At 55.9% G+C, this 27,229-nt stretch overlaps 1 protein-coding gene across 1 annotated transcript in view; it reads right to left on the bottom strand.

The window, feature by feature from the left end:
* PPP2R2C (protein phosphatase 2 regulatory subunit Bgamma) overlaps window positions 1–24,760 on the bottom strand; it is a 50,199-nt gene extending 25,439 nt beyond the window's left edge. The window contains exons 1-5 of the mRNA XM_080796612.1: window positions 24,667–24,760; window positions 22,503–22,668; window positions 20,243–20,355; window positions 15,531–15,708; window positions 1,001–1,165 (exon numbers count right to left, since the gene is read on the bottom strand). Of these exons, the coding sequence (XP_080652738.1) occupies window positions 1,001–1,165; window positions 15,531–15,690 (325 nt within the window). The 5' untranslated portion in view covers window positions 15,691–15,708; window positions 20,243–20,355; window positions 22,503–22,668; window positions 24,667–24,760. The remainder of the gene's footprint in view (window positions 1–1,000; window positions 1,166–15,530; window positions 15,709–20,242; window positions 20,356–22,502; window positions 22,669–24,666) is intronic.
* Between the last annotated feature and the right edge of the window lie 2,469 nt (window positions 24,761–27,229).

The following is a 27,229-nucleotide window of genomic DNA, read 5'->3' as shown; positions in this document are numbered from 1 at the left end:
AACCAGGCTCCTGAGGGGAGAAGAGTGAGCCAGTCCCTCCCAACAGACCTCGCTAAAACTGCCTCCAGGGGCCCACTGGTCACTTACTCATTCATTCATTCATTCACTCAACAAATGCTTATTTCCAGATACTGTTGCAGGCTCTGGGGTAGAGACAGAGAAGAACCAAAGTCCCCACCCTCCTGACTGGAGTCCTGTCTGTCCCTGTCCCCTGCTGACACTATAAGGTCACCCAGGGAGGACACCCTGGCCTGACCGCTTGATCCTCTGCCTTCAGAGGCCTCTGGGAAACCCAGCACCAAGGAGCTCAGCCTGGAGAGTCCTGGGTTCAAGTCCTACCTCACCACTTGTCACTCTGGGTGACATTGGACCCATTCCTGGAGCCTCAGCTTCCTGTTTTGTGCAGCACTCCGTCAGTGCTCATGTGGGGATGAGACGATGTAGGTGACAGCTGTCTGGGCACCTGGCTCAGCATGTCCAGTGAGGACAATGGAAGTTGTCCTGTCATGTTCCCTGGACCTCGCTCAGGCATCCCCCTCCCTGGCTGGCCCTGAGGCGGGTTCCAGCATGAGGAAGTGACCTCATGGAGCTCACAAGCTTCTGGGGGAGATGCCCCAGCCCACAGAAAATTCTTCAGGGTGTGGCCAGTCTGAGAGAAGGAAGCTCTGGGGACTCTAGGGGCACAGAGAAAGGGCCTGAACCAATGTGGAGGTCAGGGAAGGCTTCCTGGAGGAGGTGACTGCTGAGTATGGTCCCTCCTTAGCTTCTGGCTCCCAGCTTACTCCCGGACCCTTGTTTTAGCAGCCTGGTCCCTGGATGCCGGGCAGCTCCTGTCTGGGGACTCGGGGGGACAGTGGGTGGCAAGATCAGCTTCCCCCTGCCCCAGCCAGTGCAGGAGATGCCTATGCCACTCCCCATCCTTCCCGGGGCACCAGCCCAGGATGGGCGCTGTCCTGCCGCCCCCACTCTGTACCGGATCCCAGCTGGTGTGGACACTTACGTTTGGAGTGCTTGTCACACAGAGCGGCTGCACGCATGTCACAGAGACGCAGGGAGCCCTTGCTGCTGCTGTAGACAAAGAGGTTGCAGTGGTGGGGGTGAAACTCAGATGCTGTGATCACTTCCGTGAGGTCCTCCATATTGGCTGGCTTGATGTCCACAATGTCTGGCCCATCAAGGAAAGGGTAGAGAAGGCAGGGCACCCTTGCTGTTCTGCCTTCCCACCTACCCTGCATCTGAGCCACATCTCCATTCCCGAGACCCCTGGACAAAGCCCCAGACAGTCTCCGAGCTACAGACCGGCATGTACAACTGCCCGTGGGCTGCCCCCTCTGGATGCCATTCACTGTCCCTGCAGCCTCCCCCCCGACCTACGCCCTCTCCCCAGCCAGCACCCACCAGCTTCTCAGCCTCCCCTCTCCCCCCACACCAGGTGCCGAGCAGAAGGCAAGGAGCGTTTGGGGGCCTAGCACATGCGGGGCTCCTGGTGAACAATTTCAGTTGTCCCTGTCACTGATGCTCTGCACCTGGGGCTGAGTGTGCGGGGAGCCCCACCCACCAGCACCCACTGCCCTTCTGTCCACGGCATCAAGACTATCCTTTGGGTAAAAGGTTCTCTGCCTTTCTGGGTTCTCTGCCCTCATCTATGCCTTCCACTCCACGCACAATCACCAGGAGGGATGAGCACGTGGCCTCGCAGGTGCCGGCACAGGGATTCCAGGCTTGAGATGCAGGACATGCTGGGAGCAGCTGTGTCCTCTCTGCTGGGCTAGGTGGTGTACAGATGAGGGGCGTGTTTGTGTTGCTGGGACAAGGGAAACCTGGAGCCTGCAGCTGGGGCAGACACCCCCAAAGACGGAGTGGAGGAAAAGACCCAGCAATGCCGTTTGAATCCTGAATCGGGATGTGCAGGAAGTCATGAGCTTTGTACAATTAAACATGGGAGTCAATAAATCCATTTTCTATTAGGATCAGGAATTCTGTTGCTTGCAAAGAAAGCATCCCTGGCAGATACTCTAGAGCCCAGAGAAGGTAAGCAACTTTTCCAGGATGGCTCAGCAGCAAGTAGTAAATCTGCGTTCCCAGCCATTGCTTATTGTCTACAATAGCAAATCCAAACCCGCTGATGTAGGGTTCAAGGCCCGGCACAGCCCCTCTCCACCTCTCCAGCTTTGGATCCAACTGGTCCCTGGGCCCTAAAGGTGCTTTCCTCGCTGACAGCGACAGCCTGGTCTCTGGTGTCCCCAGTCCTGCGTGGGAGCTCTACCCAGCCTGTCCCCTGTAGCTGAAATGCCCTCTCCTCCCTCTGCATCTGTGTGTGGGTCCTAGAATCAGAGCCTGGGGTTCAAATCCCAGCTGTGCCACCTCTTCCCCGTGCAATCAAGGGGGAGTTCCCTAGCTCTTCATGCCTCTGTTTCTTCATCTGTAAAATGGGCCAACAGTTCTAACACAGTTGTACTGTGAAAACTACAGGAGTCCAAGCCCCTTGCTCACTGCTTGACACATCACAGAGCTCAGTGAATATCAAAGACATTACTGCTTTTTGTTATCTGGAAAATACTGATTGAGACTCATCTGCCATCAGTCCTCCCTCCTCCTCCCACCCGCAGCCTCAATAAAGGGGCATTTTGTGACTTTTGCGAACAGGAGAGTTTCTAAAACAACACAAAAAAATGTTGAAGCTGAGTGACCAGAGGCACTGAGGAGAGTCTGTGTGCTCACGCTCAAATACTGCTTCTGGAAATACCTCATTAACCAGAAACTTAGAATCACATAAAAATATAGAGGAGAAAGGAGCCTGGGCTGGTTTCCCAGGAAACTGTGGTTTTCTGGGACAATAAGAAGAGATTAAATCATAAAAAATGAGACTGAACAGTAAGAAAAAGCTGAGACTTCTGTGCTGCTAATTCCATCCCCATCCTTCAGGGGCTAAGCGCCTACATACTCCTGCTTGGGAACGGCTTCAACTTCTCCCCCAACCTTAAAATGGTGTCTGGGGGAAAGGTGCAGCCGTTTATGAAATGTCAGACACGTGAGCGCAGCACCTGTCTGATGCTTTGGCCCATGGGAACTAAGTCCTCTCTGCCAAACTCGGGCCACAAAAGTCCAAGGAAGCTTGGGGACATAGAAATGCCCAGGCCTCAGGGAACCCAGCTGGGCTTGGAGACCTGGTGCATCACATATTAGGGGACCCATGTTTGCACCGTGTTTCATCGGGCTGCGACTTCTCGGGGAGCAGGAGTCTGTGAGATAAGGTGGAAACACCTTGCCAACCACTCCAGCTTCCCTTCCGGGGCAGGGTAGGGGGACCTGTCCACAGACACCATGGAACTCAGTGCAGCCGCGTCCTGATTGCTTTTCCCGAAGAATGGAGGGCAGAAGTGACAGGTGCCAGGCGTTCTCCCTCCCTGCCAGACTGAAATGCTTTGAGAGTCAGCATGAGGTGCGCCATGACACCTTCCCCTCTGCAGGGGGGACCTGTGCCCCAGAGGACCTGCTACAAAAGATACCTGAATTGTTTCAAGCTTCTGAGACTTCCCAATGGTCTGTTTCTGCCCATAACCTACCCTCCGGACCCACTCAGCATCCAAGCCCTCTTCCTTTTCCCACCTGGGGATGTTCTAGAATGCAGCTCAACGGAGAAGGATCAGAGGTGTGACATCTGAGCTCCAATCACTCTGTGTCCACCAAAACTAAAACTCTTATGCACCCAACCACGACTGTTGTTCTGTTTATGACCATCGTGAGTCACCGGCCACCCACATTTACTCAGTGTCTGGCTTGTGAAGACAGAGGCCAACGCTCGTGAAAATCTGTTCACCAAGATGGGCAGACTGTGCGTCCCTGGGAAGGCAGTGCGGTGGGGGGAAAGGGGGCTCAGAAGCCTCCTCCCCTGGTGCCCCACGTGCTGCTCCCTGACCCACAAGGGGCCCAAGGCCAAGCGAACGGGTGTGGCCTCTTTGCTCAAGTCCGGACTGCATGCTTCCTGCAACCCCATCATGCTTAACCAGTCCTAAAAGCCTCATAAAACATCTGCTAGAAATAACGTTCAAGGCGTGACCGCTTTTAGAAGTACATGGGGGTCAATGATGTCTGCAGCCCTCTGCAGTGAGCAGGCCTGAACCAGGTGGTACAGAGGGGCTGAAGGCAAGGCCTGTGGACTGAGGGTCCCATGAGTGGGGCTTGGGGGAAGAGCCTCCCAGGCCGGGGTCCCGCTGACAGCCCAGGACCACCGCTCTTACAGCCCAAGCATCACTCAGGGAATCTCTTGCAGGAATTCCAAACAAAGGACTCTGGGTACAGGGGTTGCTGGGGAAAGATGGATGGGAAACGTTTCCACGTGACCCCGCTGGAAGACCTCTGGTCACACCTTGGCATCTAAGTCTGCGCACCAGGAAGGTGGAGAGAGGAGCATGTCACGCAGGGAGGAGGAGGACGACAGATGGTGAACTTGCTCGGGGCCACCCTCCTCGACTGAGCATAAAGGACTTTTCATCCAGAGCACCAGGGTGAATAGGTAACTAGTACCTGGCCACAACCTAACCCCCAGAGACTGCACATGTGGCCTCACTGAGAGAAAGAGTCCTTGTAGATATAGTGAAGGACCTTAAGAGGAGGCCATCCAGGGTTCCCGGAGTGGCTCTGAACCAGTGACCACATGACCACGGGGGAAGGCTGGAGAGCAGGCGGCTGCTAGGAAGGCCTGGGGCCTCCTGGAGCTGGGAGACGCAGGATGGAGGCTCCCGGGGAGCCTCCAGAGGGAGCACAGCCCCAGCCAGCATGAAAACTGGAGTAGATTTCTGTCGTAAGCTGCCCAGTTTGCGGACATTTGCTCTGGCATCTGCTGGAAACTCAGACACCGGCTTGCTGCTGGGAGCTGGGGAGCAGCGGCCTGGCCGTCGCACTAGTCCCCCATAGTGCTCACTAGTTGGCTGCCCAGCTCCCCAGTGAGGGCAGGGACCTGTCCGTTTGCATCGCTGCTGCACCTTCAGTGTCTGGAGCAGCGCCCGGCACACGACAGGGGATTTGCAGAAGTGGATGAACCCCCAGCCCGTCGGGGGCCCCTGAGAGCTGGGCCAGGGGTGCACAGGGAGCATCCCACCCAGCTCAAGGGGACGAAGCCCTTACAGGGGAGGCGAAGTGCAGGCTCAGGGAGAGGTCAGGCCAGGGGGGCAGGGGAGGGGATCCCTGACAAGGGCCATTAGAAGGGCCACCACCAGCAGCGCGTAGGAATCCTTGCAGCATCCTTGCAAACGCTCCAGAGCACGGCGGAACCCAGGAAGCACACTGCGCCTGGGTTTCTGTGAGGTTCTCGGGAAGGTTGCCTTCCTTAGGTCCCCACTGCATTCTGCCTGCAGACCTGCTCATGCTCGGCTTTTGCGCCTGGTCCGCCCCGCCGGCTGGCCGCTGGCACGCTGCTTCCCGGCTGTGACCCCTCAAACCTCTCCAGCCGTGAGTGATGTGTACCCCATCCCGTGGTGGAAGATGTGGTGGGGGCGGCTCCGGAAGGAAGAGCCGCGCTCTCGGGTCTTGGCTCTCGGGACTGACTGAGCTGGTTTCCACTGTCGGTAATGCGCCCCCTGTGATGGGGGCAAAGCAGAGCAGGGGTGAGAAGTGCACACTTCAGGCCGGGAGGGGTGTGGCCCCTGGAGCGCCAGGGTCTAGGGGGAGGTCTCTAGCTCCTAGCGGCTTTGGGGTCCTGCCCCATATCTTACATTGAATCCCTTTTCCTTCCGGGCCCAAGTGTAAACGGGCAAATTGCTCTAGACCCAGGGCAAGCAGATGTCTGTAAAAGACCCGAGAGTCAGCATTTTAGGCGTAAGAGGCCGTAAGATCTCACCTCGACTGCTCAGCGCTGCAGCCCTATAGCAAAGCGGGTGCGGACAACATGAATGGGAGTGGCTGAGTGCCCTTAAAATGTGAGCAGGTGCTCTGACCCCCAGGGCTGTGCTTTGCTGGCTGCGGGCCCAGGAGGACTGTGGTCTTGCTTTTGTAACAGTAACCTTCCTTCTTGACCCCCCGCAGGACCAGAGTGAGACAGAGCACCACTGGCTCGGCTCCTCCCTCCCGGGCCTGGCTGTGCCCTGTGAGCTCTGGTCCTTGCCGGGAGGAGTCAGCAAAGCTCCGAAACAGGCCTTTGTCCCCCCGCCCAGAGCAGAGTCTGCAGCTCTTGCTGTCAAGGACACTGCAGGGTAATCCAGGCGGGCCTTCTGCTGTGTCATCAGGTTTATAGAGATTTTTATAGAACCTCCTTCATCGTCTGCTGCCAAAGGGCCATGGCTTTTTGGCAGCCAGCCAGGGTCACATCGGTCCCTGGGCCGCATCACCATGATGTCCCACTCGGAGGGCCCCTGAAGTGTCAGGGAAAAGGTCACTGCAGCTTCAGTGGCCCTCATTCCTCTAAGTTCACCTCTCAGCCTGGTTCCCCCTACACTACCGGTGGTGGGTGGGGGGAGGTGGGCACAGGTGCCAAGGGCCATCACTCATCCACGGCCAAATCTCCCCCCAGCCGTGAGATCAGTCAGGCCCATGAAAACAACAAACGTCGCTGGTTTGTTTGGGAAGGAGCTCAAGTGAGGAACAGGGATGGAAACCATCCCGTAAACATCAAAGAAGCACACAGATACGAACTAACATCACGGCAGGCTTTAGGGACAGTGCCACGACCAGGGACTCTATAAAGACGCAGCTGCTGAGGCTGGAGACCCAGTCCACCCCTCAGAGAGCTGCTGAGGGCAGTCCCCAACCCTGCACCTGCCGGTCAGGTCCCTCGCATCCCTGTGGGAAGGACCACCCACCCTCCACGCCCATGAAGGAGGAGAGAGACCCCAGGGCCAGCGAGTGACATGCCCGGGGCCACAGGTGGGCCACCTCAGAGCAAGGACAGAGTCCTGGCTTCCTGACTCCCAGCTGGTGCTCCTCCCTGTGCCCACCCTGTTCTGGAAGGAGGGCATCTCCACACGATATGCAACCCCACGGGCAAGGCAGCTAGGGCACACTGGACTGGCTCATGACCCTGCAAGGGGGGGTGCTAGCAGCGTGAGTGAAGGGCGTTCGATGAGGAGAAGGATGCAGCCTTGGGCTCCATTGATTCAACTAAGCAAAGCATGGTTGATCTAGATGTCTCAGCAGGAACATGCTCTCGGGATGGGGGAGACGGTTACCATGGGGACGGAGCAGCCACTGCGCAAGGATGGAGGCAGCTCTGCCAAGAACCACGCCATGAGAAGTCTCCCCCACGGGCTCTCCAGGGACACTGGAGAAGGCCTCCTGCACATGGAGGCAGTCTTGTTGGGGAACAGCCACCAAAGCTGGTTTGTTTTTTTTTTCCCCCAGCCAGTTTTCTCCAAAAGATGACCTGGCTACGGACATGAGCTAGAAGCACTTCTGGCCAAACCACGTCAGATCCTGGAAGAGGTTCCTGGCAACTTTGACCTCTGTATGAACTTGCTGCAGGCTGCCACAGCGTGGGTGGCTTAAACAATAAATTATTCCCTTCTAGTCCTGGAGGCTGGAAGTTCAAGATCAAGGCATCAGAAGGTTGCCTTCTTTGAGGCTTCTCTCTGTAGGGTGTAGATGGCCCTCTTCTGCCCATCTCCTTGCATAGTCTTCCCTCTCTGCTCTCTTAACCTCCTCTTCTTGTAAGGTCAACAGTCACAAGGGATTAGGACCCCCTCCCCCATGGATTCCTTTTAATCACCTCTTTAAAGACCAAATACAGTTACATTTGAGGTCCTGGGGTTAGGACCCCAACATAGGAATTTCAGTGGGACACAATTCAGCCCATAACAGGCTCCTTCCCTTCTCTGCTCAGAACCTTACTAACTATGAGGGTGCACTCCTGCTTGTAGAGAAGAGCCAGATTGCTGGGGCCACAGGGGGCCATGGAGAGGGGCTAGTCCATGTAACCGCTAAAGCCCTTGTGTGTCTTCCTGTGTCGAGCCACCAGCCAGCCTATGTGATTCCCAAGTTCCGAGCCAGGGAAGAGAGCACTCAGTTCAGAGTCACAAAGACCAGGGCTTAATAGTCCAGCCCCACGGTACACAGCTGTGTGACCCCCCGGACAACTTCTCCACCTCCCTACCCCTGCTTTTTTCATCTGTAGAATGGTTTGATAACATCTGCTTAGCAAGGCTGTGATAAGGATTTAATGAGAGGACATTAAGTCAAAAGCCCTAGCAATTAAAGTAAATAAAATGACTTAGACATATGATTTTTTAAAAGGCCCTAGCCCAGTTAGTACTTTTAGCAATAATTAAAGTTCTCTAAATCAGAATCAGAGTCTTTCTCTCCCTCTGGGAAAAAAGGAAATTAAGCAGGTTGCCAAAGGTGCAACATATGCCCCTCCTCCCCGAGAAAGAATGAACTTGAGGCTCTGTGCTGAATGGCATGCCTTCCTTGGCTCCTAAGAGCTGAGGGAGAAACTCCGGACAGGACAGAGCCGGGAAGCACATCCAGGGGACTGCCTTCTCGTGGTCACTGAGAAAGGGCAAACCAGAGCCTCTCCTGACCTCCCCTCCCAGGGCTTCCAGCCCAGCAGTGAAAGCAGAGGACCTCACAATGCTGTCCCACCAGAGCCCCGATGGGGCAGGGTAGGAGACAGGGCTCCGGGCTGGGGTCAAGGGTGGAGAAATTTAATCAGGAGCATGTCTCAGAAATGCCATGGAGGCCCATCAGGAGGAATCAGAAGCACAGAAAAGGGGCGCGTTCTCATCACTAAAGCCTCTGTTAGGAACACACAGCTGCCACGGCCCATGCACTTGGCCACCTGGGTCACCTGTCACCTATGTCACCACATGATCCCCACTCTGTCCTGCCGTGGGAGAGCACACGCTCTCCCTTAGGATCTAAAAGTAAAGCCAGGAAACATCATTGTACTCATGGGGCTTCTCAGAGCTCATCCCCACACCACCCACAAAATGACAGCCCCATGAGGTGAGCCACGTATGTATGGGCTAGAGGTGGAATGACAGCGGCTGTGGCAAGGGCTGTGGCTCTACTCACTGCAAGGTTGTGCAGGGATGTGTGTGCGTTCTGCACCCAGAGGTCCTGAGTCTGAATCCTAGGCCCTGCCACTTCCCAGCTGGGTAACTCTGGGTAATTACTTGCCCTTCCTGTGGCTTTGTTTCCTCATCTATAAACGGTGGATGTGGGACGCCTGGGTGGCTCAGTTGGTTGAGCAGCTGCCTTCGGCTTGGGTCATGATCCCAGCGTCCTGGGATCGAGTCCCACATCGGGCTCCTTGCTCGGCGGGGAGCCTGCTTCTCCCTCTGCCTCTGCCTACCCCTCTGTCTGCCTGTGCTCACTCGCTCGCTCTAACAAATAAATAAATTAAAAAAAAAATTTAAACGGTGGATGTGAATGATGCCTACTCCAGTGTTGTTAGGAGGTTTAAAGAGAATTGGTGCAAGCGATGTGCTCAGAGCTGTGTTGGGCACAGAGTAGGTCTCGGTAAGGGGTGACGGTGATGGTGCTGTGCGAGGTGGTGGGGAGAGGTGGTGGGGGAGAGGACCCGCAGCGCTGGTTGCCCGTGAAGTCAGTACCACGGACAGCTAACAAGCCCTCCCCCAGGCCCTGCGGGAAGCCCATCCTTGCTGAGCCCCCAAGCAGGGGTGTGCTGGCAAGACTTCACCCACATGCTTTCTGGGTGGGAAACAATTTTGGGGATTCAGACCCAGGGCATTTCTGAGCACACATTCCTGTTCCTTCTCTGTAGAGTGGAACCACGGGAGGATGAAACAAGGCAGCCTCTAGGGTGCCTGACAGCAGGTCAGGGCCAGTGCGGGTTGAGTCTGAAGTCCACCAGGCTCTGTGCTCCCTGACCCTTCCACCCTCCTAGCCCCTAGCATAGTCCCCTCCTTTGTTCCCTGCATGGGGAACATGCTCAGCCCACAGGCAGCTGAGTGTGGACCGAGGTTTGGAGCCTCTGTCCCTCATCGCCACACCATCCCACCTCATTTCAGGACCTGCTCCATCAATGGCGATTAGAAATTTGCTCGACCAAGGCTTGGTGAGATGCAAGCTTCCACCATGAGAAATTGGTCAGGGGGTAGAAAAATCAATTGAACCATCTTCACAATTTTCCAAGTGCTAAAAATAAAGCAGTGGCCCATCAGCTGAGACCCTCTGTGCAATCTGTTACCTTTATTTAAAAGGCATCGAGCTCCAGAAATATCACTCAGCACTGCCTAACTGTCTCCAATGTTGGTATTACAGGACGTGAGAGGTTGTTTAAACAGATGTGGACACAGCGCCAGGGAGGAAAGGGGCTTCAACAATCAGAGAGGACGCGGCAATTCTGAGAGCCAGCCTCAAAGACCTAAGGAGCTTCTGTTTAGGGGGAAACACTGGCCACCTGGTGGGCCTGATTACTGCCAGGCCTTTCATAAGCATGACTTCTTTATTCCTTACAAACATCCTTTGGACAAGGAGTTTGGCTCATTTTACACTGGTGGAAATCAGTGGCCGAGGAAGTTACACAATGAATCTGAGCACAGGTCTGCCAGACCTCAGAGCCCAGACCGCTGCTCATTCGTGCCTGGGGTCTCTGAGCCCCCCTGAGCCCAGATTTACAAGGAGGTGTCTACATCCTAACACCGCATGGACACTGGAATTCCTCCAAGTTGTTGCATACAATCATTCCTAAGCACCTACTATGTGCCAGACCCGGCCTTATGTATGGGGATACAGAGATGGCTCAGAGGGGGTGTGCCTCATCTCAAGGGTTTCTCCAGAAAACGGGTTGAGGAGGAAAAGCCCAGTGTGACCAGGTAGTGTGGGCTCAGAGGGGCTCTGACAGCCCAGGAGGCACACAGAGTCGGCAGAGCAGAGGTGACCTGGTGAAGGGGGCTGTGAGTGATGCTTATGGACAAAGGGGAGCCAGCCAGGCTACACGAAGGAGAAAGAGCAATCCAGAAGAGGAACAGCAGAAGGCTGAGCACCTCTCCTCTTAATCCCCCCCAATAACATGAAGGGAACCCCAACGGCCTGAAGGTGTGGTCAGGCCTGATGCACAGGAGCCTGGGGAGGCGGGTAGGGGCCACTGCTGAGGGATTCAGACTTGAGTTGATGGGGAGCCACTGAGCCTGGGGAGGCGGGTAGGGGCCACTGCTGAGGGATTCAGACTTGAGTTGATGGGGAGCCACTGAGACCTTTAAGCCAAGGCCCGACATGCTCAGAGCAGAGGATCTGATGAGCCGCTCTCCCAGCTCTGTGTGGGGCCGGGGGGTTGGGCGGTGTAGGATCCAGGCAACGGGCCAGGCAGGAACCATGTGGCTGCAGCGGGGCCTTGGCAGGGATGGAAAGGAAAGCCTGATTCCAGAGCCATCCAAGGGGAGGAAGGAAAGGGCTTGGCACCTCCTTCTATCTTGGGGGCGAGGGAGAGGAAGGAGGTGCCTGGCACACAAACAGAGGCTCCATGAGCACCGGGCTCCCTGCCTCTCCACGCACAGCAGCCAAATCTCAAATTAGCAGCAGAAAGGTCCTCTGAGTCCGCTTCTTCACTATCTGTTCGCACTGGTCCAAACAACGCCCACCTTCTCTCCTTTATTAAGAAGGCTTTCCTTTCTCTCAAAACCTTTGCTAGAGATCAATTCTGCTAAGGTGGAAAGTATTACAAGAAGGTAGTTCCGCAGCAGGAGACTTTTGGGGGTTCAGAGCCTGAACGACAGTGCCCACTGGGGCAAGTCAAGACACCGGACAGCAATAGTTAAAGGACAGCGAAGCCCCCGGCCCAGAACACCTGGCCATGTGCTTGCCCAAATGGGGTCTCCCAATTTGGAGCCATTTCTCCCACATTGGAAATGAAACATCTTTTCTAGTTACTTAACGGTGCAAGACCCACGTCGTGGTGGCAGCCCACGGTCCTGACGCCTTTTCTGCCAGGACGCTGGCCTCCGCAGTGCGGGTACCAGGCTCTGCGTGGGGCCCCTGGGGCTCATCATACTGGTGGCCAAGCAGCAACAGGCCCCAGGGAGTGCCACGTGCACCATGGCTCCCTGACAAACCAGTCTCAGCAGGGGAGGTTTCCACAACCACCGCACGGCCCGGGAGACTCCCCACTGCCCCTTCACCTAGCTCACACCTGCAGCCCTGCAGATAAACGGGGCTAGAAAAACTGTACAACACTGTGCTTGGTGGTCTCCCAGCACCTGTCAGCTGCTTGCATGCATTACATGAATGGTTTACTGTCTGTTGGCTCCAGGAAGGCAGTGTTCTTTCTCTATCTAATTCAAAGTCAAAGAGCCTGGCATACAGTAGGCCCTCAATAAATACAGTGGTGAATGGCATGCTCCCCAGCATGTGGACAGGGCACAATCCATGTGTTTAAACAGGACAAGGAGTTACCGCTGGTCATAAGGACTCAGGAGGACCGTGCCTGCAGTCCTGAGGTGGATCAACCCTTTTTTCTTGTTCATGACTAACCTGTTCCAATGTCCTGTGACCACCTCAGTCTGAAAGATGGTTATGATATGCCCACTGCCCCACTACTCCACTGCCTCCTGCCCATGGCCAAGCCCCTGCCTGCTCGTTGCTGCTTCCCCCCAGATCTCCTCACTGGGCTCCTGGGCTCCTGGGCTCCAGGCTTGCCTGCTGGAATCCAGTCCACCCAGGACACACACGCACAGCTCTCCCACCGTCCTCACCTGCCACGCCCTGCCACACCCACCCTTGCCCACCACAGCTTGTGTGGGTGCTGCCCCGCTCACAGCAGGGGTGATGTTCCCAACACAGTCCAGAGGCCCCCACGGGCAGGGCTGATTTTCTTTCATTGTCCCTGTGTCCCTGGGGCTCAGCATGGGCCGGGTCAGAAGAGGCACCAGGAATTAATGGCTAAATGAAAGGGAACACTATCCCTTACACAGCTGCGGGCTTTATACTTTGTAAAGGGCGAGGGCATTCAGAGTGTTACCGAGTTCTTACAGCAGCCCAGCAGTGTTAGTCCAGCCTGGGGCATGTCCCCAGCCTGGTCCTATGACAAGGGAGCCAGAGCTCCAGGAGAGTGGCCGCAGCAGATGGCCCGAGGGCAGGGCAAACAGCCTGGGTCCAGCCCATGGAGGCCCAAGGGTGAGTCCCAGCTCTGCCCCCGTCAGCCCAGCCCCCAATCTCCCTGAACTTCTATTTCTGCACTGCACAATGGGGTGATAACGTGCCACCGCATTCAGCTTTCACACCAACACCAAGGTCAAGTGAGACAGCGAAGGGAACACGGTCGAGTGCTAGGAGGAAGCGCTGAGGACGGCCTGCGACAGTCCCTCAAGTCCCGTGCCCACCCTGTTTGCAGACCTAGAGCTGCCATGTGACCCATTTTGTTCTGTTAGGAAACTGGTCAACACCTCAAACTTGGCAGGGGACATCTGGCTGTGTGATCCACCACAGGGACCCCCAACTGCTGGGACAGTGCCTGCTTTTCCCAAGGGGACCCCTATAGTGACTCCCTCCAGCACCCTTGACTCAGGCCTGACCAGTCAGAGCACTGTATCCCACTTCCACAACAGTCACAGGTTCAGAGGTGCCCTTGAGGCCCCATCAGAGCCCATGGGGCGCCATCTGGGGGCCTGATGGGACAGGTTACAGGAAACGGGTCTCTTTCCTCTGGGACTTTTTTCTGGGAGGGCAGGGCATGTGCTGCTGGCCCCAGTTTGCCACCATGGGGCACCTGAGACTAGCCAGAGCAGAGAGCAGACGCAAGAGAAGCAGAGAGAACCATCTAATGGCATTGTTTCAGCCCCTGGCTCCAGCTGTGCCTGAAGCTTTCTCATGATCCACAAGTCAGTAAATGCCTGTATTTGATTGAGTCAGCAGGGATGAGATGCTCTAAGCCTTGCAACCAAAGGAGTCCTGACCCACTGAAGCTTTCAGCACTGGGAACAAGGGCAGGGCCCACTGGGCTTTCAGCCTGAACGGAGCGTCAGGCAGATGCCCAGCCCCGCTCTCTCCACCAAGCCAAATCTGAGCTTCCATTCCTTCCGAGCAGCTCCAGCCTCAGCTCCTTTTTGAACTTTGGGGCCACCGCAATCCACTTCCATCTTCCTGGCTCAGAGCCCTCCACCCTTTCCGGGCAGGAAGGAGACAGATGCTTTCGTTTCGGGACACCGAGCATCAGCTCTGTGCTGGGCGCATCTGGGAGGGGCTCACTGAACGTGCGCGATGCAGTCCTAGCAAGGAGGGGTCCGTGAGGCTCACAGGGATCCGGTTACTCCCCAAGGTCAGCGAGCTTAGGGGGCAGAGCGAGACTCTTGCAGAGGCTCACAGTGACTACAAAGCCCCACACCCACCTACGGGGCTCAGGGAAGAACATGCGCTTGTTCTCTGCTCCTGTGAGCCCCTTTCTCCGTTCCCGAGGTCTCTCTGCCCAGTGGCCTCCGACCAGCCCCTGACTCTCAGCCCTCAGAAGCCATTTGCTACCCTCTGTCTCACCTTCAAACCCTCCAGACTGCTCCTTCCTGCTCCCACACGCCCTCCCGGCCAGCCCTGGCTTCTGCTCTCAGGGACACAATCCACTCGTGACCTTAGGTAAGGCAGCAGCAATAGCAGGCCGGACTCCCCATGCTGAGAGCTTCTGGCGGCAGGAGCAGCCCAGCGCCCAGCACAGAGGGGACACTTAGGAGACTGTCAGCTTGCATGACAGTTCTGGGGGGGGGTTGCCTTCTACCCCGTTCCATTGCACACCTGGGAGGCAGTCTTCACAAAAGGCAGGTGGACATAAAGTTTGGAGATGGGGAGTCAGGGACTTGGGGGGGCAGGCCCTGGGTCGGACACTTGCTATATGTGAGTTCTGAGCGGGTTAACTTGGGCTCCCTGGGACTCGATTTCCTCATTGGTACAGAAGTCATGATAGCACCTACCTCCCGGGTTTTTGTGAGGATGACATGAGTTGACATGAACACATGCTGAGGTCAGGCGCAGAGACCCACTGTGTAGGATTATTATTACTGGCCTGCAAATAGTGACACGGTAGCAACCTGCCTGCTTTGTCAACGGGGGCCCCTCCCAGGCCCGTGCTTGTGTACCAAGTCTTTCTTCACAAGTCAGCGGGGTCTAGAGTCCATCCTACTGCCCTTAGCTTGCCTAGACATAGGGCACCTCCAGGCAGGCCCTCCTCTGACCTCCTCCAGCTGGGCTCCTGACACCTCGACTGTCCCCCTAAGCCCGGGGTGGGACCCCAAGGCTGTTCATCACACACTCAGGCCCCTGCCTCAGGCTGCAGGGAGGAGGGTCCAGAGCAGCCTCCGGCTGACTCTCCAATGGATCAGCCATCCCTCCCCTGGGAGGGCAGACTCCAGGACTCTCTTCTTCTGGGGTCCCCCAGGCTGTCCCAGAACGACAGGGAACACAGCCATCCGGAGAAGGCAAGGGGTCGAATATAACCCTCGGCAGCCACGGATTTAGAGTTTTCATAAACCAGTCCATCAGGATTCCAGATCGGGGCCTCACTTGCTGAAGAAGCTGAGCGAAAGCAGAACTGAGCCAGCCACCCCCTCCCGGAAGCCCCCCAGGAGATGGCACGAGCCCGCAGTGGGAAAGGATACTGAAGCTCCTGTCGGTGACAGCCAGGTGCCAGAGGTTGATGCGCAGGTCATCCGCCGACATGTACGTCTCACAGTCGCTGTTGACGGAGATGGAGTTGATGTGGTAGGTGTGGCCGTTGGCAAAGACCCTCCGTGGGCTCACCTCCACCATCAGATCCATGGGCTTCAGCACAGGCACCTGCGGGGGAGGGGACGGGCTGTAGGATGACGAGGTGATGCGGGGCGGGGGTGGGGGAGATGCAGGGGGACGGGGGCCCAAGGCAGAGACGGCATGCAGGGGCTACACGATAACAACCAGAGGGCAGGAGTGTGCTTGTGGGCGTCCATCCTGCACAGGCTGGGAACAGGCAGCACCATGTGGCCAACATTCTTCACCAGCTAGCTCTACAGGAAAGCTTAGCCTCCCAGGATTGGTTCTGAGTTGACTGTGGGACATTGAATAAGGGGCCAAACCCCTCAGCACCCCAGTTTCCTCGCCTCTGAAATGGAATAAGAAGATACCATGGCAGCCCCCGCCAACGATCCACCATTTTTGTTCCCTTTTCACAAGGAAGTGGCTGCTGAGGCAAGAACTACATTTCCCAGCTGCCCTTGCAGTCGGCTGTGGCCATGTGACTAGTTCTGACCAGTAGGATGTGAGCACAGTGACACTGGGCACGAGTGGGCCTTCTCTACCGGCTTTCCCCTTCCACTACTGGAAGGTGAGGACCCGAGATTTAGGAGTGAAGGCCGTGGGATGGAAGGACTCTGCGTCCTTGCAGGAGTGTCATATGCCCACCAGGAACACTGACTCTGGGCCTTCCCATAAGTGAGCAAGACATTTCTGTGTGCTGCTCCCTGTGATGCTGGGGTTATCTGTTAGGGCCGTTGGTGTTAGCCTCATGCACACGAACTTGCGCCGGAGAGGGTGATGTGAGGAGTCCCCGGGACAGCATCACATCCTGTGCCTTGACTTTCCTCCGTGCCCTCTGCCTGAAACGATCACCCTCTTTGAACACCCTGTTATGCTGACTCGTCCTGCTACCTGCCAGGCTCCTGGGCCTGGGGCAGCAGTTACCAGGGAGAGTCACAGGAAGCCAAGCCGAACTGGGCGAGGACACACAGGGGCAGACGGGCTGCCAGCCCTCGGGTGGGAGAGAGAAAATAAACTGATACAGAAGGGAGCATGTGTGCACGTGCGTGTGTGTGTGATCGAGAGTTCCCACAGCACAGGTGCTATGCGGAAAAATAAAACAGGTGCAGGGTCGGGTGACAGGGTGGCTGGAAAGGTGCCAGGTAGGAAGGGAAATGAGAAGGGATACATAGGAGCAGGGCTGACGATGGCTGTGTGGCTCAGACTTGGGCTGACATGGACCTGACAATCTCCTTCTCCCAGTGGACCTCTCCTGATTGCCCGTCACTCTTAGCCTGGGCCAGGGGCTCCCTGGAGGGGCCACAGTCTGTCATAGGCCTGGCCCCATGACGAGGCTGCTGTCCTATTCCTGCAGTGGCCTGGGAATGGTCAGGGGTGCACTGTGTCTTCTCGTGCTCATCTCTGTATGACTGGTGCTCAGCCCAGGGCCCCGCACAGAAAGGTCCTGGGGAAATGAGTGGGTAGGTCAGTGAATAAATGAATGGGGTGAGTCCCTTGGGCTCCCCAGGGAGCCTGGTGCTGCAGTCAGGGTGTGTGAGTCCTAAATGTTCCTCCTCTGGCACAGCACCAGGGGACCCAGCACAAGCCTGTGCCAGCATGTGTGCCTGCTTGTGCACATGTGAGTGTGCATGTGTGTGCATGAGGTGGGTGTGTGCAAGTATGCATTTGTGCAGGTGTATGCGTGGGCGTGCATATGGATGTGGGTGTGTGCATGTGTGAATGTGAGTGTGTGGGTGTGCACATGTGTGAACATGAGTGTGGATGTGTGCAAAATCGGTGTGCATGCCTGCCTGGCTCTGGGCCATACTTGTGTCGCTGACTCTGGGCCTGAGCTTCTAGGAACTCTACCAGAGACGAGAGCAGGTGGTGTGACTGGGCCTCCGCCTTGCCCATGTCCCCCCCGTGTTGGATATTCTAGGTCAGCTCTTAATCTTCCTTTCTTTTCCTCAAGCCACAGCCACCTGCAGGTCGCCTGGACTCTCTCAAGTCACACCTGTCTGGAGAAGGTCAGAGCATCACTGGCCCAGCAGTCTTGGATCTCAGTCTGCCTCCCCTCTTCTGGCAACATCACTTCCCCTCCTGGCAGCCTTGGCCTACACCCAGGGCTCCAGCATTTACTGCCATCCCCAAACCATATTTCAGAGTCATTAAAAGAACAAAGGAGAAGAGTGAAAATAAATATGCCCTGAAGTTTTGGGTGTCTCATGATTAAAATGTTTCCTCTCCCCCAACCCTTCTAGAAGTCGCAGTCTAGTCAAGGTGAGAGGCAGGACAGCAGACACCTAAACACTAAAGACAGAACATTGTGGGATACACAAGGCCAGACTGCACAGAAACAGGGTGAAGTTTTTTCCGTGGCTTGTGTAGAAACAGCTTCACAGAGGAGAAAGCTAATAGGGTTTTAAAGGATGAATAGGAGTTCACCAAATCAACAAAGTAGAATGACTCCGTGTCTGTCTCCCTGTGGGGCTGGGCACTCAGCCTGACCCAGCCCACCTCTGAAACCCAGGGAGCTAGCATGGGGCCCAGGGCAGAGCAGCTGGTCAGTAAACAACAGTGACAGGCTCCAGCGGGAACAGCTTGGATTCAGTAAAAAACTGCACATGGCTGGGTGGCTTGGGAAACACAGGACGAGACAAGGAAGAGGTGAGAGGAGGAAAGACCCAGATGCCCCTGTTCTTTCTCCCTTTCTCCTCCTTTAGCCTCAGCGGGTGGGTCATCTTGGGATGTGAGTGAGATACAGAGCAAAGTCTCAGATGCTGGGAGGGAAATAAATGGATTCCCGTGGGCCACGGGCTCTACCGCAAACGCCAAGCCCATCAAGTGGTGATAATTGCATCCTTCCCACCAGATGAAAGCCTCATAAACTTCCTGGGGGCTGGGGGAGGCATGGGAGGGAGCACGTCACTCCCATTACTCAATGTGGAAGCTAATTGGCCTCCTGGCTTTCTCAGAATTTATTTGCACAATTTGCCAGTCATTTAGAGGCTGATATGCTTAAACATTTATTTCTTCATCTCGGGACCAACACTGATTACTGTTTCATATTTACGACGATTCCCTGCACACGTAGTAAGCATATACACTGAGCTGCTTCAGGGAAAGTGAGTCCTCATCCCCATTTTGCTAGTGAGGAAACGGAGGCATGGGGCAGGGCCCTGCCTTCAGCCGCCTGACCAACCACAAGTGGACCTGTGAGCCGTTGGGGAGCCCGGGAGAAACACTAACAGCCCCACGCCTGGCCTCACCACTGTCCTCCCATCCCCAGCCCCCCGGGGGAGGGGTGCACACTCAGAGTCATGAGTTGGTCCCCCTCTCCCAGGAGGACAGGCAGCTTGTGCGATGTGACCCAGGCTTTTCCGATTGGCCAAAACATGGAAATTGGAGCTGAAGAGAGGTACCTGTGAGGCTCACTCGTGGGACTCAGGCCGCCTCCTCAGAGCCAAGCTGGTCCCAGGAACAGGGGACACTGAGACTCAGACCCAATACTGCCCCCAGGCTCTTTGTTTTGCTGAGGGCTCCCCATGCCCCGAGCAGGGCTGGACAAAAAGCTGGTGCTCAGTAGATGTGCAATGCGTAAATAAGTCCAAATGAGCCATGCGCCAGCATCCCCTTCAGCAGACACGAGCAGAGCCCGGCCATGTTCCAGGCTCCGTTCTGGAAGCAAGGGACAGACAAGGTGGCCTGGCTATGCTCCCTGTCTGCTGGAGATGGACAGGGACAGACTTCTACGGAATCTTCTAGCAGGACACCACTGACCATCTCCACTGCTCTCCCGGGAGGCTGGGACCTCGCTCCCACTTCATGGAAGAGCCTGGGATGCCGACTCTGGAGACAGACTTTCCTGGGTTTAGATCCCAGCTCTCGTTTCATCTGTCAAATGGCGTTGATAATCATGTGTCCCGTTTACAGGACTTTGGGGAGGACTGAGGTACCATGGGTAGAGTGCTTGGAAGACTCATGCTGGCCACGGTGCTTATGCTCATTCCAGACCAGGAGTCAGCGGACTCACGGAGGCTGAGTGCCTCCCCAGGCCACACCAGCAGCCAGTGGCCCGGGCAGGACTGGAACCCAGATCCTGGGACTCCAGAACGCTCTCCACTGTGTCTCACAGCCTCTGGAAGGAAGAGGAGTTCTTTTGCCTTTTAATCACGTGGGAACGAGGGTTTGCTTTGGCATGGCCCCGCAGCTGAACCTTCCCAGCCTCTTTTCAAACAGCCCTCTTTCCCACTGAGCAGGCGGCGAGAATCACCTATTCCAGGCCTCTCTCGGCTCTTCAGCAAAGGGCTTGGAATCCACGAAGTCCAGCCCATGGGTTCTCCAGGACACGTATCACCCCACCTCATCCCCACATCACTTCTGAGAGAAAGAGAATGGCCTCTGCTTAGCTCGTGAAGAGCCCAAGGCTAGAGCCAGAGAAGAGCCGGCAGCCTCCCCACAGGGAAGCAGCCCAGCCAGGACCCGAACCTGACTCGGGCTCAAATCTCAAAGGCCCCTCCAGTCCTGAAGTCTCACTGTTTCACAAAAGAAGCCCACACTGCTTTCCGCTTGCCAGAACCTCCCGCATTCCACATCTTACCTGCAGTGACGTCACCGTGGACAAGTCCTTAAGCTTCCCTTCTTCATCTTTCAGGTTATATCCCTCAGGCCTTTTATCTCGTTCCGTGATCTTCCATAGTTTGATAGTTTTATCTTTCAAAACAGAGCAAACGAAATGAGATTCATCATTAACACTAGCACAGAGCACAGTTCAGGAGATGGGTTGGCTGGGAATTCCAGTAGTGGAAACCCATACAGAAACAGCGACCAGAAACTCAAAGTACTTTGGAATGCTGAGCCCCCCGCATTGAGAACAGCTGTTCTGGAAAGTCCCACAGCCCTGCGATGGACTTTAGGGGAATGAAGAACAAACTTCTGTTAAACCACCCACACACACACACACACACACACACACACAGAAAAATAAATAAAAACATAGAGCAAAGCAGACAGCTGGCCATGCTGCAGGTGGGCCTCATCTAATCAGCTGAAGGCCTTCAAAGGCCTGACACCCCCTTCCCCACCACCCCCTGCCCCCGAAGGAAGAGAGAATTCTGCCAGCAGGTGGCCTTCAGACTCAAGCTGCAACATGAGCTCTTCCCTGGATCTCCAGCCTTCCACGTAGCCCTGCAAATTTTGGGTTTTCCAGCCCCCACAATCATGTGAGACAACTTAAAATATCTCTTTCCATATAGCTTATCTGTATGTACATGTGTATCCCTACCTACACACCTACACACCTACACACACACACGCGCGCATGGCGCGTGCACACATGCACACATACGCTTATCGGTCCTGCTTCTCGCACTGCTACTGCAGCCAAAACAAACAGCCTTCTCAGGAGAAGGAAGAGGGAGACAATTGCTATCATTAAATCCTTGATAGGTACCAAGGACATGCCGTTTTGAAAGGGTGCAGGTGGAATTTAAACCCGGGGGCCAAGAAGCTCCTGAAGCTGACCTTCTCTCCCGAGGGACAGGAGGAGAATGAAACATTCCACTCCCACGGTTAAAGGAAAGGAGCAAGCATGTGCGACTCCCTAGCACCAGCCCTGTTCTAAGCCACTATGTGGCTTTTCATCATTTAGTCCAGTCAGCACCCCCATGAGGCAGGAACAACCATGGCAACTCAGATGAGGAAGTGGCAGGGCCGGGATGTGAACCACGTGACGGGCTCCTGCCTGAGCATGGCCCAGGGCCAGGCACCCTTAGGGGGCTTTGTCCTCACTGGGCACAGTGAAGGATGAGAGCAGCAGGAGCTCCAGAGCGCAGGCCCAGGGTCAGGAGGGGCTGGCAGGGGCGGGAGGCGGCCAGGACTGACTTCGTGAGGGACAGCAGGCTCAGCGGAGAAGTCCGCAAAGGCTCAGTGGCAGGTGACACGCACTGGAGGTCTGAGGGATGAGGAGGGGCTGGCCAGGTGAGGGGCAGACAGGGTGGTCTTTAGGCGCAAGGGTTGGTGGGATCAAGTCCAAGCAGTCTCGAGGATGCCTTAGCCGCTGCACTGAGTCTGGGCTCTGTCAGGGAGGACACGTGGCGTCACTGTGTGAGGATCACGCACACTGCAGCAGGGCTGGCTGGCCTCAGGGTCCTGGCCGTGTGGCCTTCATGTAACCCCAACCACAATCTGGGGGAGCTGTGTCCACCCCGCTGCACAGGGGAGGGAACCAAGGCCCAGGGAAGCAAAGCCACCGCCCCAAGGTCACAGGGCTGGGACAGAGTCCAGGCCTGTCCTCCCACCACTCAGACACCACTGATGACAGGGGCGAGAGATGTGGGAAGGTGAGCAGGGGACACCGAACCTCGGGCCCCAGCACCCAGGCCCTGAGTAGGACACATCAAAGCAGGAGTCTGGCCAGGAGCCTCCCTGGGGCCTGGGCAGGGATTGGGGAGTGGTGCATGCGTCCTCCCTGGGGCAGAACGGTCAAGTGTCCAGCCAGGCTTCTGAACCCATCCTCCTGCTCCTGCCTGCCCCACATTCTGGGTGACAACCCCACTCAGGGGTGCTCCGGGATTCCAGAAGAGTTAGGTCTGCCTCCTCGGTTGGGAATGCCAAGCTCCCTCCACCTCCCAGGAACAGTAATGACAGAGATGTCCCAAACTTAGCCAGCTGTCGCAGGGCAAACAAGCCCCACATCCCCCACGGGCCAGGGTGGAGGAAGCCATGAACCTCATGGCTCAGAATGTTCCCACCGCTCAAGATGCTTTCTGAGCTCTGGGGACCTAGAAGAATGCTCAGTCCGAGCGAACTGGGAAAGAGCACCAGAGAGCCGGTGCCCCCCCACCACGCACGCCCCTCACCGTTGGTGGACAGCAGGGAGTGGGCGGCATTGTGCTGCGGAAGCCACTTGATCTTGTTGATTTTCTCCTCTATCTCCAGACTCTTGAGATAATCGAACTCGGGCTCGTGGCTCTGGAAGGTGCTGTAGACGTCATACTCGCCTTGGCTGTGAGGCGCATTTTTACTCTGCGAGGAAAGCCAGACAAGGGGGCGTGAGCTCCAGGCTGGCAGGGGCAGGGGTGAGGGGCGTGCTGACCACCAGGAGCCCGTGTTCACCAGGGCTGAGCGATCTGATGCCAGGGTCAAAGGGAACTCTGTGTTTTAAATGACCAATGACTTGGTGCATGGCTGTGGCCAAGCCCCGTCTCCTCCTCAGTCCAGCAATCAGGGTGGCTCACATTTATTAAGCACCTACTATGTGCAGGGTGCTGAGCTAAGTGCTTCTCCCTCTCCGTCTTCTTCTATCTGCATGACCCCTCTGGAGTGGGCACAGCCATTCTCCCCCATTTTACAGATGAGAAAATGGAGATTCGGAGGTGAACTGACTGTTCCCCTCAAAGGCCATGCGTCCCTCGTGCCTCTGAGGTCTGTCTGACACCAAGGCCAAGGCTCCGGTCTGCTCTTCCAGTCCGAGTGTCCAACTTGGTCCTGACTCATGGGATGCATGCATCTTGGAGCAGATTTTTACACAGAGGTAGAATATTCTGGAATGTCAGACTGGGGCCAGGCCATCGTCCCCACGGTTTTCCTCCATGGGCCCTCCAAACAGTGAGGTGGGGAGGCGTCGTGGGCACAGGGCTGGCCTTCTCAGTGGACAAGTTCAGTGTACGTGGTGATACAAAGCTTCAGCCAGACATGTAACCCGCCCAGGAGCAAACAGAGACAGTCAACCAGACACAATTTCAAGTTCTCACTAATTTTTTCTAAAAGCATCTATTGCTATATTTATACACTTGTCCTGCTTCTGGCAAGCTTCTGTGTTTTTGCCTCTAAGTCCCTTCAGCTGCCACGAGCGCTGTCTATGACTAAGGTCATGGGGACCAGAATACAGAAAAAAATTACAGGAGAAAAGTTCCAAAGTTGAGAAACGTGCATCTACCCATTTAATTTTCTTTCAGCAAGAAGGAGGCTTGGCTTTGCAATCCCCGGTGGGCGACCTGGGTCCTTCTCGTGAAATCGGCATGCTCCAGCCACAGGCCTGTGCTCGGTTAACCGATTTTCAGCCATCTGTTTTCCACTATGTGTCCTGGCTAAGTTAGGTCACACCCTCCAAGCTTCGGTCTGCCCGTCTATGACGTGAGGGTTCTTATAGCACCTAAAGGCCCCACTGGGGTTGTCATGAGGGGGGTTACGGGGGGAGGGAGGGAACATGGAGAAGTCAGACCTTGAGGAATACTCTGGAACGGAACGGGGCAGGGATGTATCTGCAACATCTCTCCTGCCCCCTTCATCCCTCTCCTCCCCGCTCTCCTTCTCAATCCCCCCTTCCTCCTCTTTCCTCTCCCTTCATCCCACTTGCCCTCCCCTCTCCCTTCCCTGTCCTCCACCTCCTTGGTGTTCGCCCTCCCATCCTCAGCATCGAATCCCTGCATGTGTTTGGTGTGTGGGTCACCCCTCTCTGAGGCAGGGTGTACGTGACAACACATGGCCTTGGTTTCGGCCCCCGGTCTTTGCTCACTAGCTGGGCAACTTCTCCAAGTGTCCTCATCTGTAAAATGGGTGTTGGTCCCCACCCTCTGAGGTGGGCAGTGGAGAGTCAATGACAAAAGTGTGTAAAGAACACAGCAAGGTAACTGCACATAGTAGGTGCTCAACAAATGGGGGTCTTTTATCATGATGTTCTCATAGTGGTTCAGAAACAGTGCCCTTAGGTGGGTTGTTCCAGGCCACCCCTGTCTGACCTGAAATTCTGCTGGACAGCAAACCTCGTAAGGGCGAGGCCTGGGGCTCAGCCAAGTCACCAACCCCAGCCTGAAGGCAGCCCCACGGCTCCAGAAAACGCAGTCTTCCTGTCCCCCCACCACTGGCCGGGACACCCAGGCAGAGGGCAGCAATCGGAGGCTTAACCCAGGGCCACAGCTGCCCCTGCCTGTTCTGAATGCGTCCCCAGGGTCCAGGACAGAGCCAGCAAAGGCCCGGGTGGGGTGTGGGGCCCCCTCCCGCCACTACCAGGTCCCGCCGCACCTCCGGTTCCCGCTGGAAGATGACAACCCGGCCACCTTTGTCGCCTGTGGCCAGCAGCTCTCCGGTATGGTTGAACTCAACAGTAGAGATGATATCGGCTGTGGGGAGTAGGGAGAGACAGGAAGGTGTGGCTCATTAGGACCCCAGTACTGTGCAGCTCAACAGAACAGCGCCCCCTCACCAGAGCCTGCACCCGTGGGCTGGGCCACCATCCAGAAGCAGGGGCCCGAGGGTCAGGGTACTAACGAGGGGCCGATGGTCCCCCTGTCCCCTCCCGGCTGGCTGCGGGACGGAGACCTGTTTGTGGGCTTGCTTCCCTCTCTCTCCTTCCTGCTTCCTTCCTTCCACCTCCTCCTTCCAGAAGCAGCTCGGGGGTTTCGTGTGCTGACCAGGTGACTGGGCCACAATCTGACACTAGCTCTACTCTCGGGTCCACTGGGGCCAGCTATGGTCATCCCTGCCCCCCATGAGTTCCCCATTGGAGGGACCCCCGTAACCTTCACGCATTCCTGGCCTGGACTCTGCAGGCACCAAGTCCAGCTTCAGCACCGGGGACCTACTCTCCAATAAACCACCACTCTAAATATAGCCCCCACTCCAAACTCCTACAGCGACCTGAATCATGGCGTGTCTCGGCCCCAAACACTGCACTGGTCCCCCAAACCGGACGCTGTGCCCTCCCAAAGCCCTCCCGGGCCGCCTCCCCCACCAGGTGGTGGCAGTTCCATCCTCCCCAGGCTCGGGCCCAAGCCTTGGAGTCTCCCTGACCCCTTTCTCTGTCTCCCTCTCCATGGGCCGTGTCCCACCCTCCTGGCCAGGACTCCAAAATGTAGCCAGATCGCACCCACATCTCCCTGCCTCTCGCCTGGAAGATTCCAACAGTCCCCTAAAGGATCTCTTTGCTTTCTCCCTGCTGCTGCTTACGTTAACCCCAGCAGAGCACAAGGGAGCCCACCCGAAACCCTCTGAGTCAAATCCCCATTTGACCTTGGAGTAAAGCGATGTCTCAGAGGGGTCTAAAGCTTGAGTGGTCTGCAGTCCCCAGAGACAGACCACGTCAGAAGCCCAGACCTTGGCCCTTCTCCTGCACCTGCACAGAACATGGCCCTGCCTCCCACCCTGGGATGGGCAATCCCCAGCCCCCGCCTACCACCACCACTCCCCAGCTCTGGGTTTGGCCACGTGACTTGCTCTGGCCTACGGGACACCATCAGATAAGCCACCACCCTGTCCCTGCCCCTGCCAGAAGGACCTGCCCATGCCAGCCCAGCGGTCTCAGGAGGGGGAGAGGAATGCAGCAGAGTCACCCAGCCACACCAGCCCCAAGCAGGGCCTCTGCCCACCTGCTCGCCCAGCCCAACCCAGCCCAGATGAGCAGGATCATCAGGTGCTCAAGAAGAAATTGTTTGTGGTTGATTGCCACTGAGTTTCGTGTTTTCCACTTGGTAAAAGATAACCCCTCTCACCCCGCCCAGCCTCATCTTCCCTCCTGCTCACCTCGCTCTTCCACTCAGACGGGGCTCCTTGCTGCTTCTCAAAAGTACCCGCTATGTCTTATCTCAAGCCCTCAAGTGATTTTCACTTTCCTATTCAATCAACACCTTTTGCTTTTCCAATCAGTGCCTGTTACAGGCAGCTTCCGGCCTGCACTAGCCTTCTGAGCCTAAGTAAATGCCCATTTGACAACAAAAGAAAGGAGGAGAGAAAAGGTGGTTTAGAAGTGGGATGATGAGCTGGACTTTCCATAAGTCACGATGAAAGCACATTTCATTAAACTTAGAAAAACAAGACAAGGAGAGCAGCGGATGGGAATGTGTAAATGCTTGCTGAGCATGGAGCGGGGGGGATATGTCGGGCCCTCCCTGGGGCCATCCACCCTGACCCAGGAGCACAAGCACACCGGACCCGGAGCCAGAGCCCAACGGGGATGGGGTCCCAGACAGCAAGGCAGCAGTCCTCGCTCTTCCTATTAGCAGCCCCTAAGGGGCAAAGAGCAGGATATAAAATTGTGTATAAAATGCTTTTAATTATATACACCAGTGATCACAGCCGTATTAAATGGCAAACACACTGGGCAGAGGGAAGAAAAGTCGAAAAATGACTACCATCCCCCCGACATTAGCAGAGGGTAGTTTGGGGTTGCTGCAATAAAATATTTTTGTTTCTTTTTCTACTTTTCTACATTTTCTCAACTTTCTGTAATGAAGGTAATTTTTAATAGCTTTATTGGGATATAACTGATTTATACAAATGCACACATTTAATATACACAATTGGTGAGTTTGGACATATGCATAATTTATATTGTTTTTACAACGGAAGAATAACAATGCTATTAAATTAAAATGCCAATGTGACTACTGGTACCCAGAGCAAAAGCAGTCTATAAATGCTGGGCGGTTACCACAGTAACAGACACTAACGTCTGTAGGCAATTTACAATTTATGTGTCAGTTTCACACACTTGGCCTCTTCTGAAACTCACGCCAGCCCCTGAGGGGGATAAGGCTATTATTTCCATTGGCAGCTGGAGAGATGGAGGACCCTGCACGGGGGCAATCTC

The sequence above is a fragment of the Martes martes genome (genome assembly GCF_963455335.1).
Source record: "Martes martes genome assembly, chromosome: 2".
In the NCBI taxonomy this organism is placed as follows: Eukaryota; Metazoa; Chordata; class Mammalia; order Carnivora; family Mustelidae; genus Martes; species Martes martes.
The sequence above is the reverse complement of the archived record's forward strand: the minus strand, read 5'-3'. Positions and strand labels throughout refer to the sequence as shown.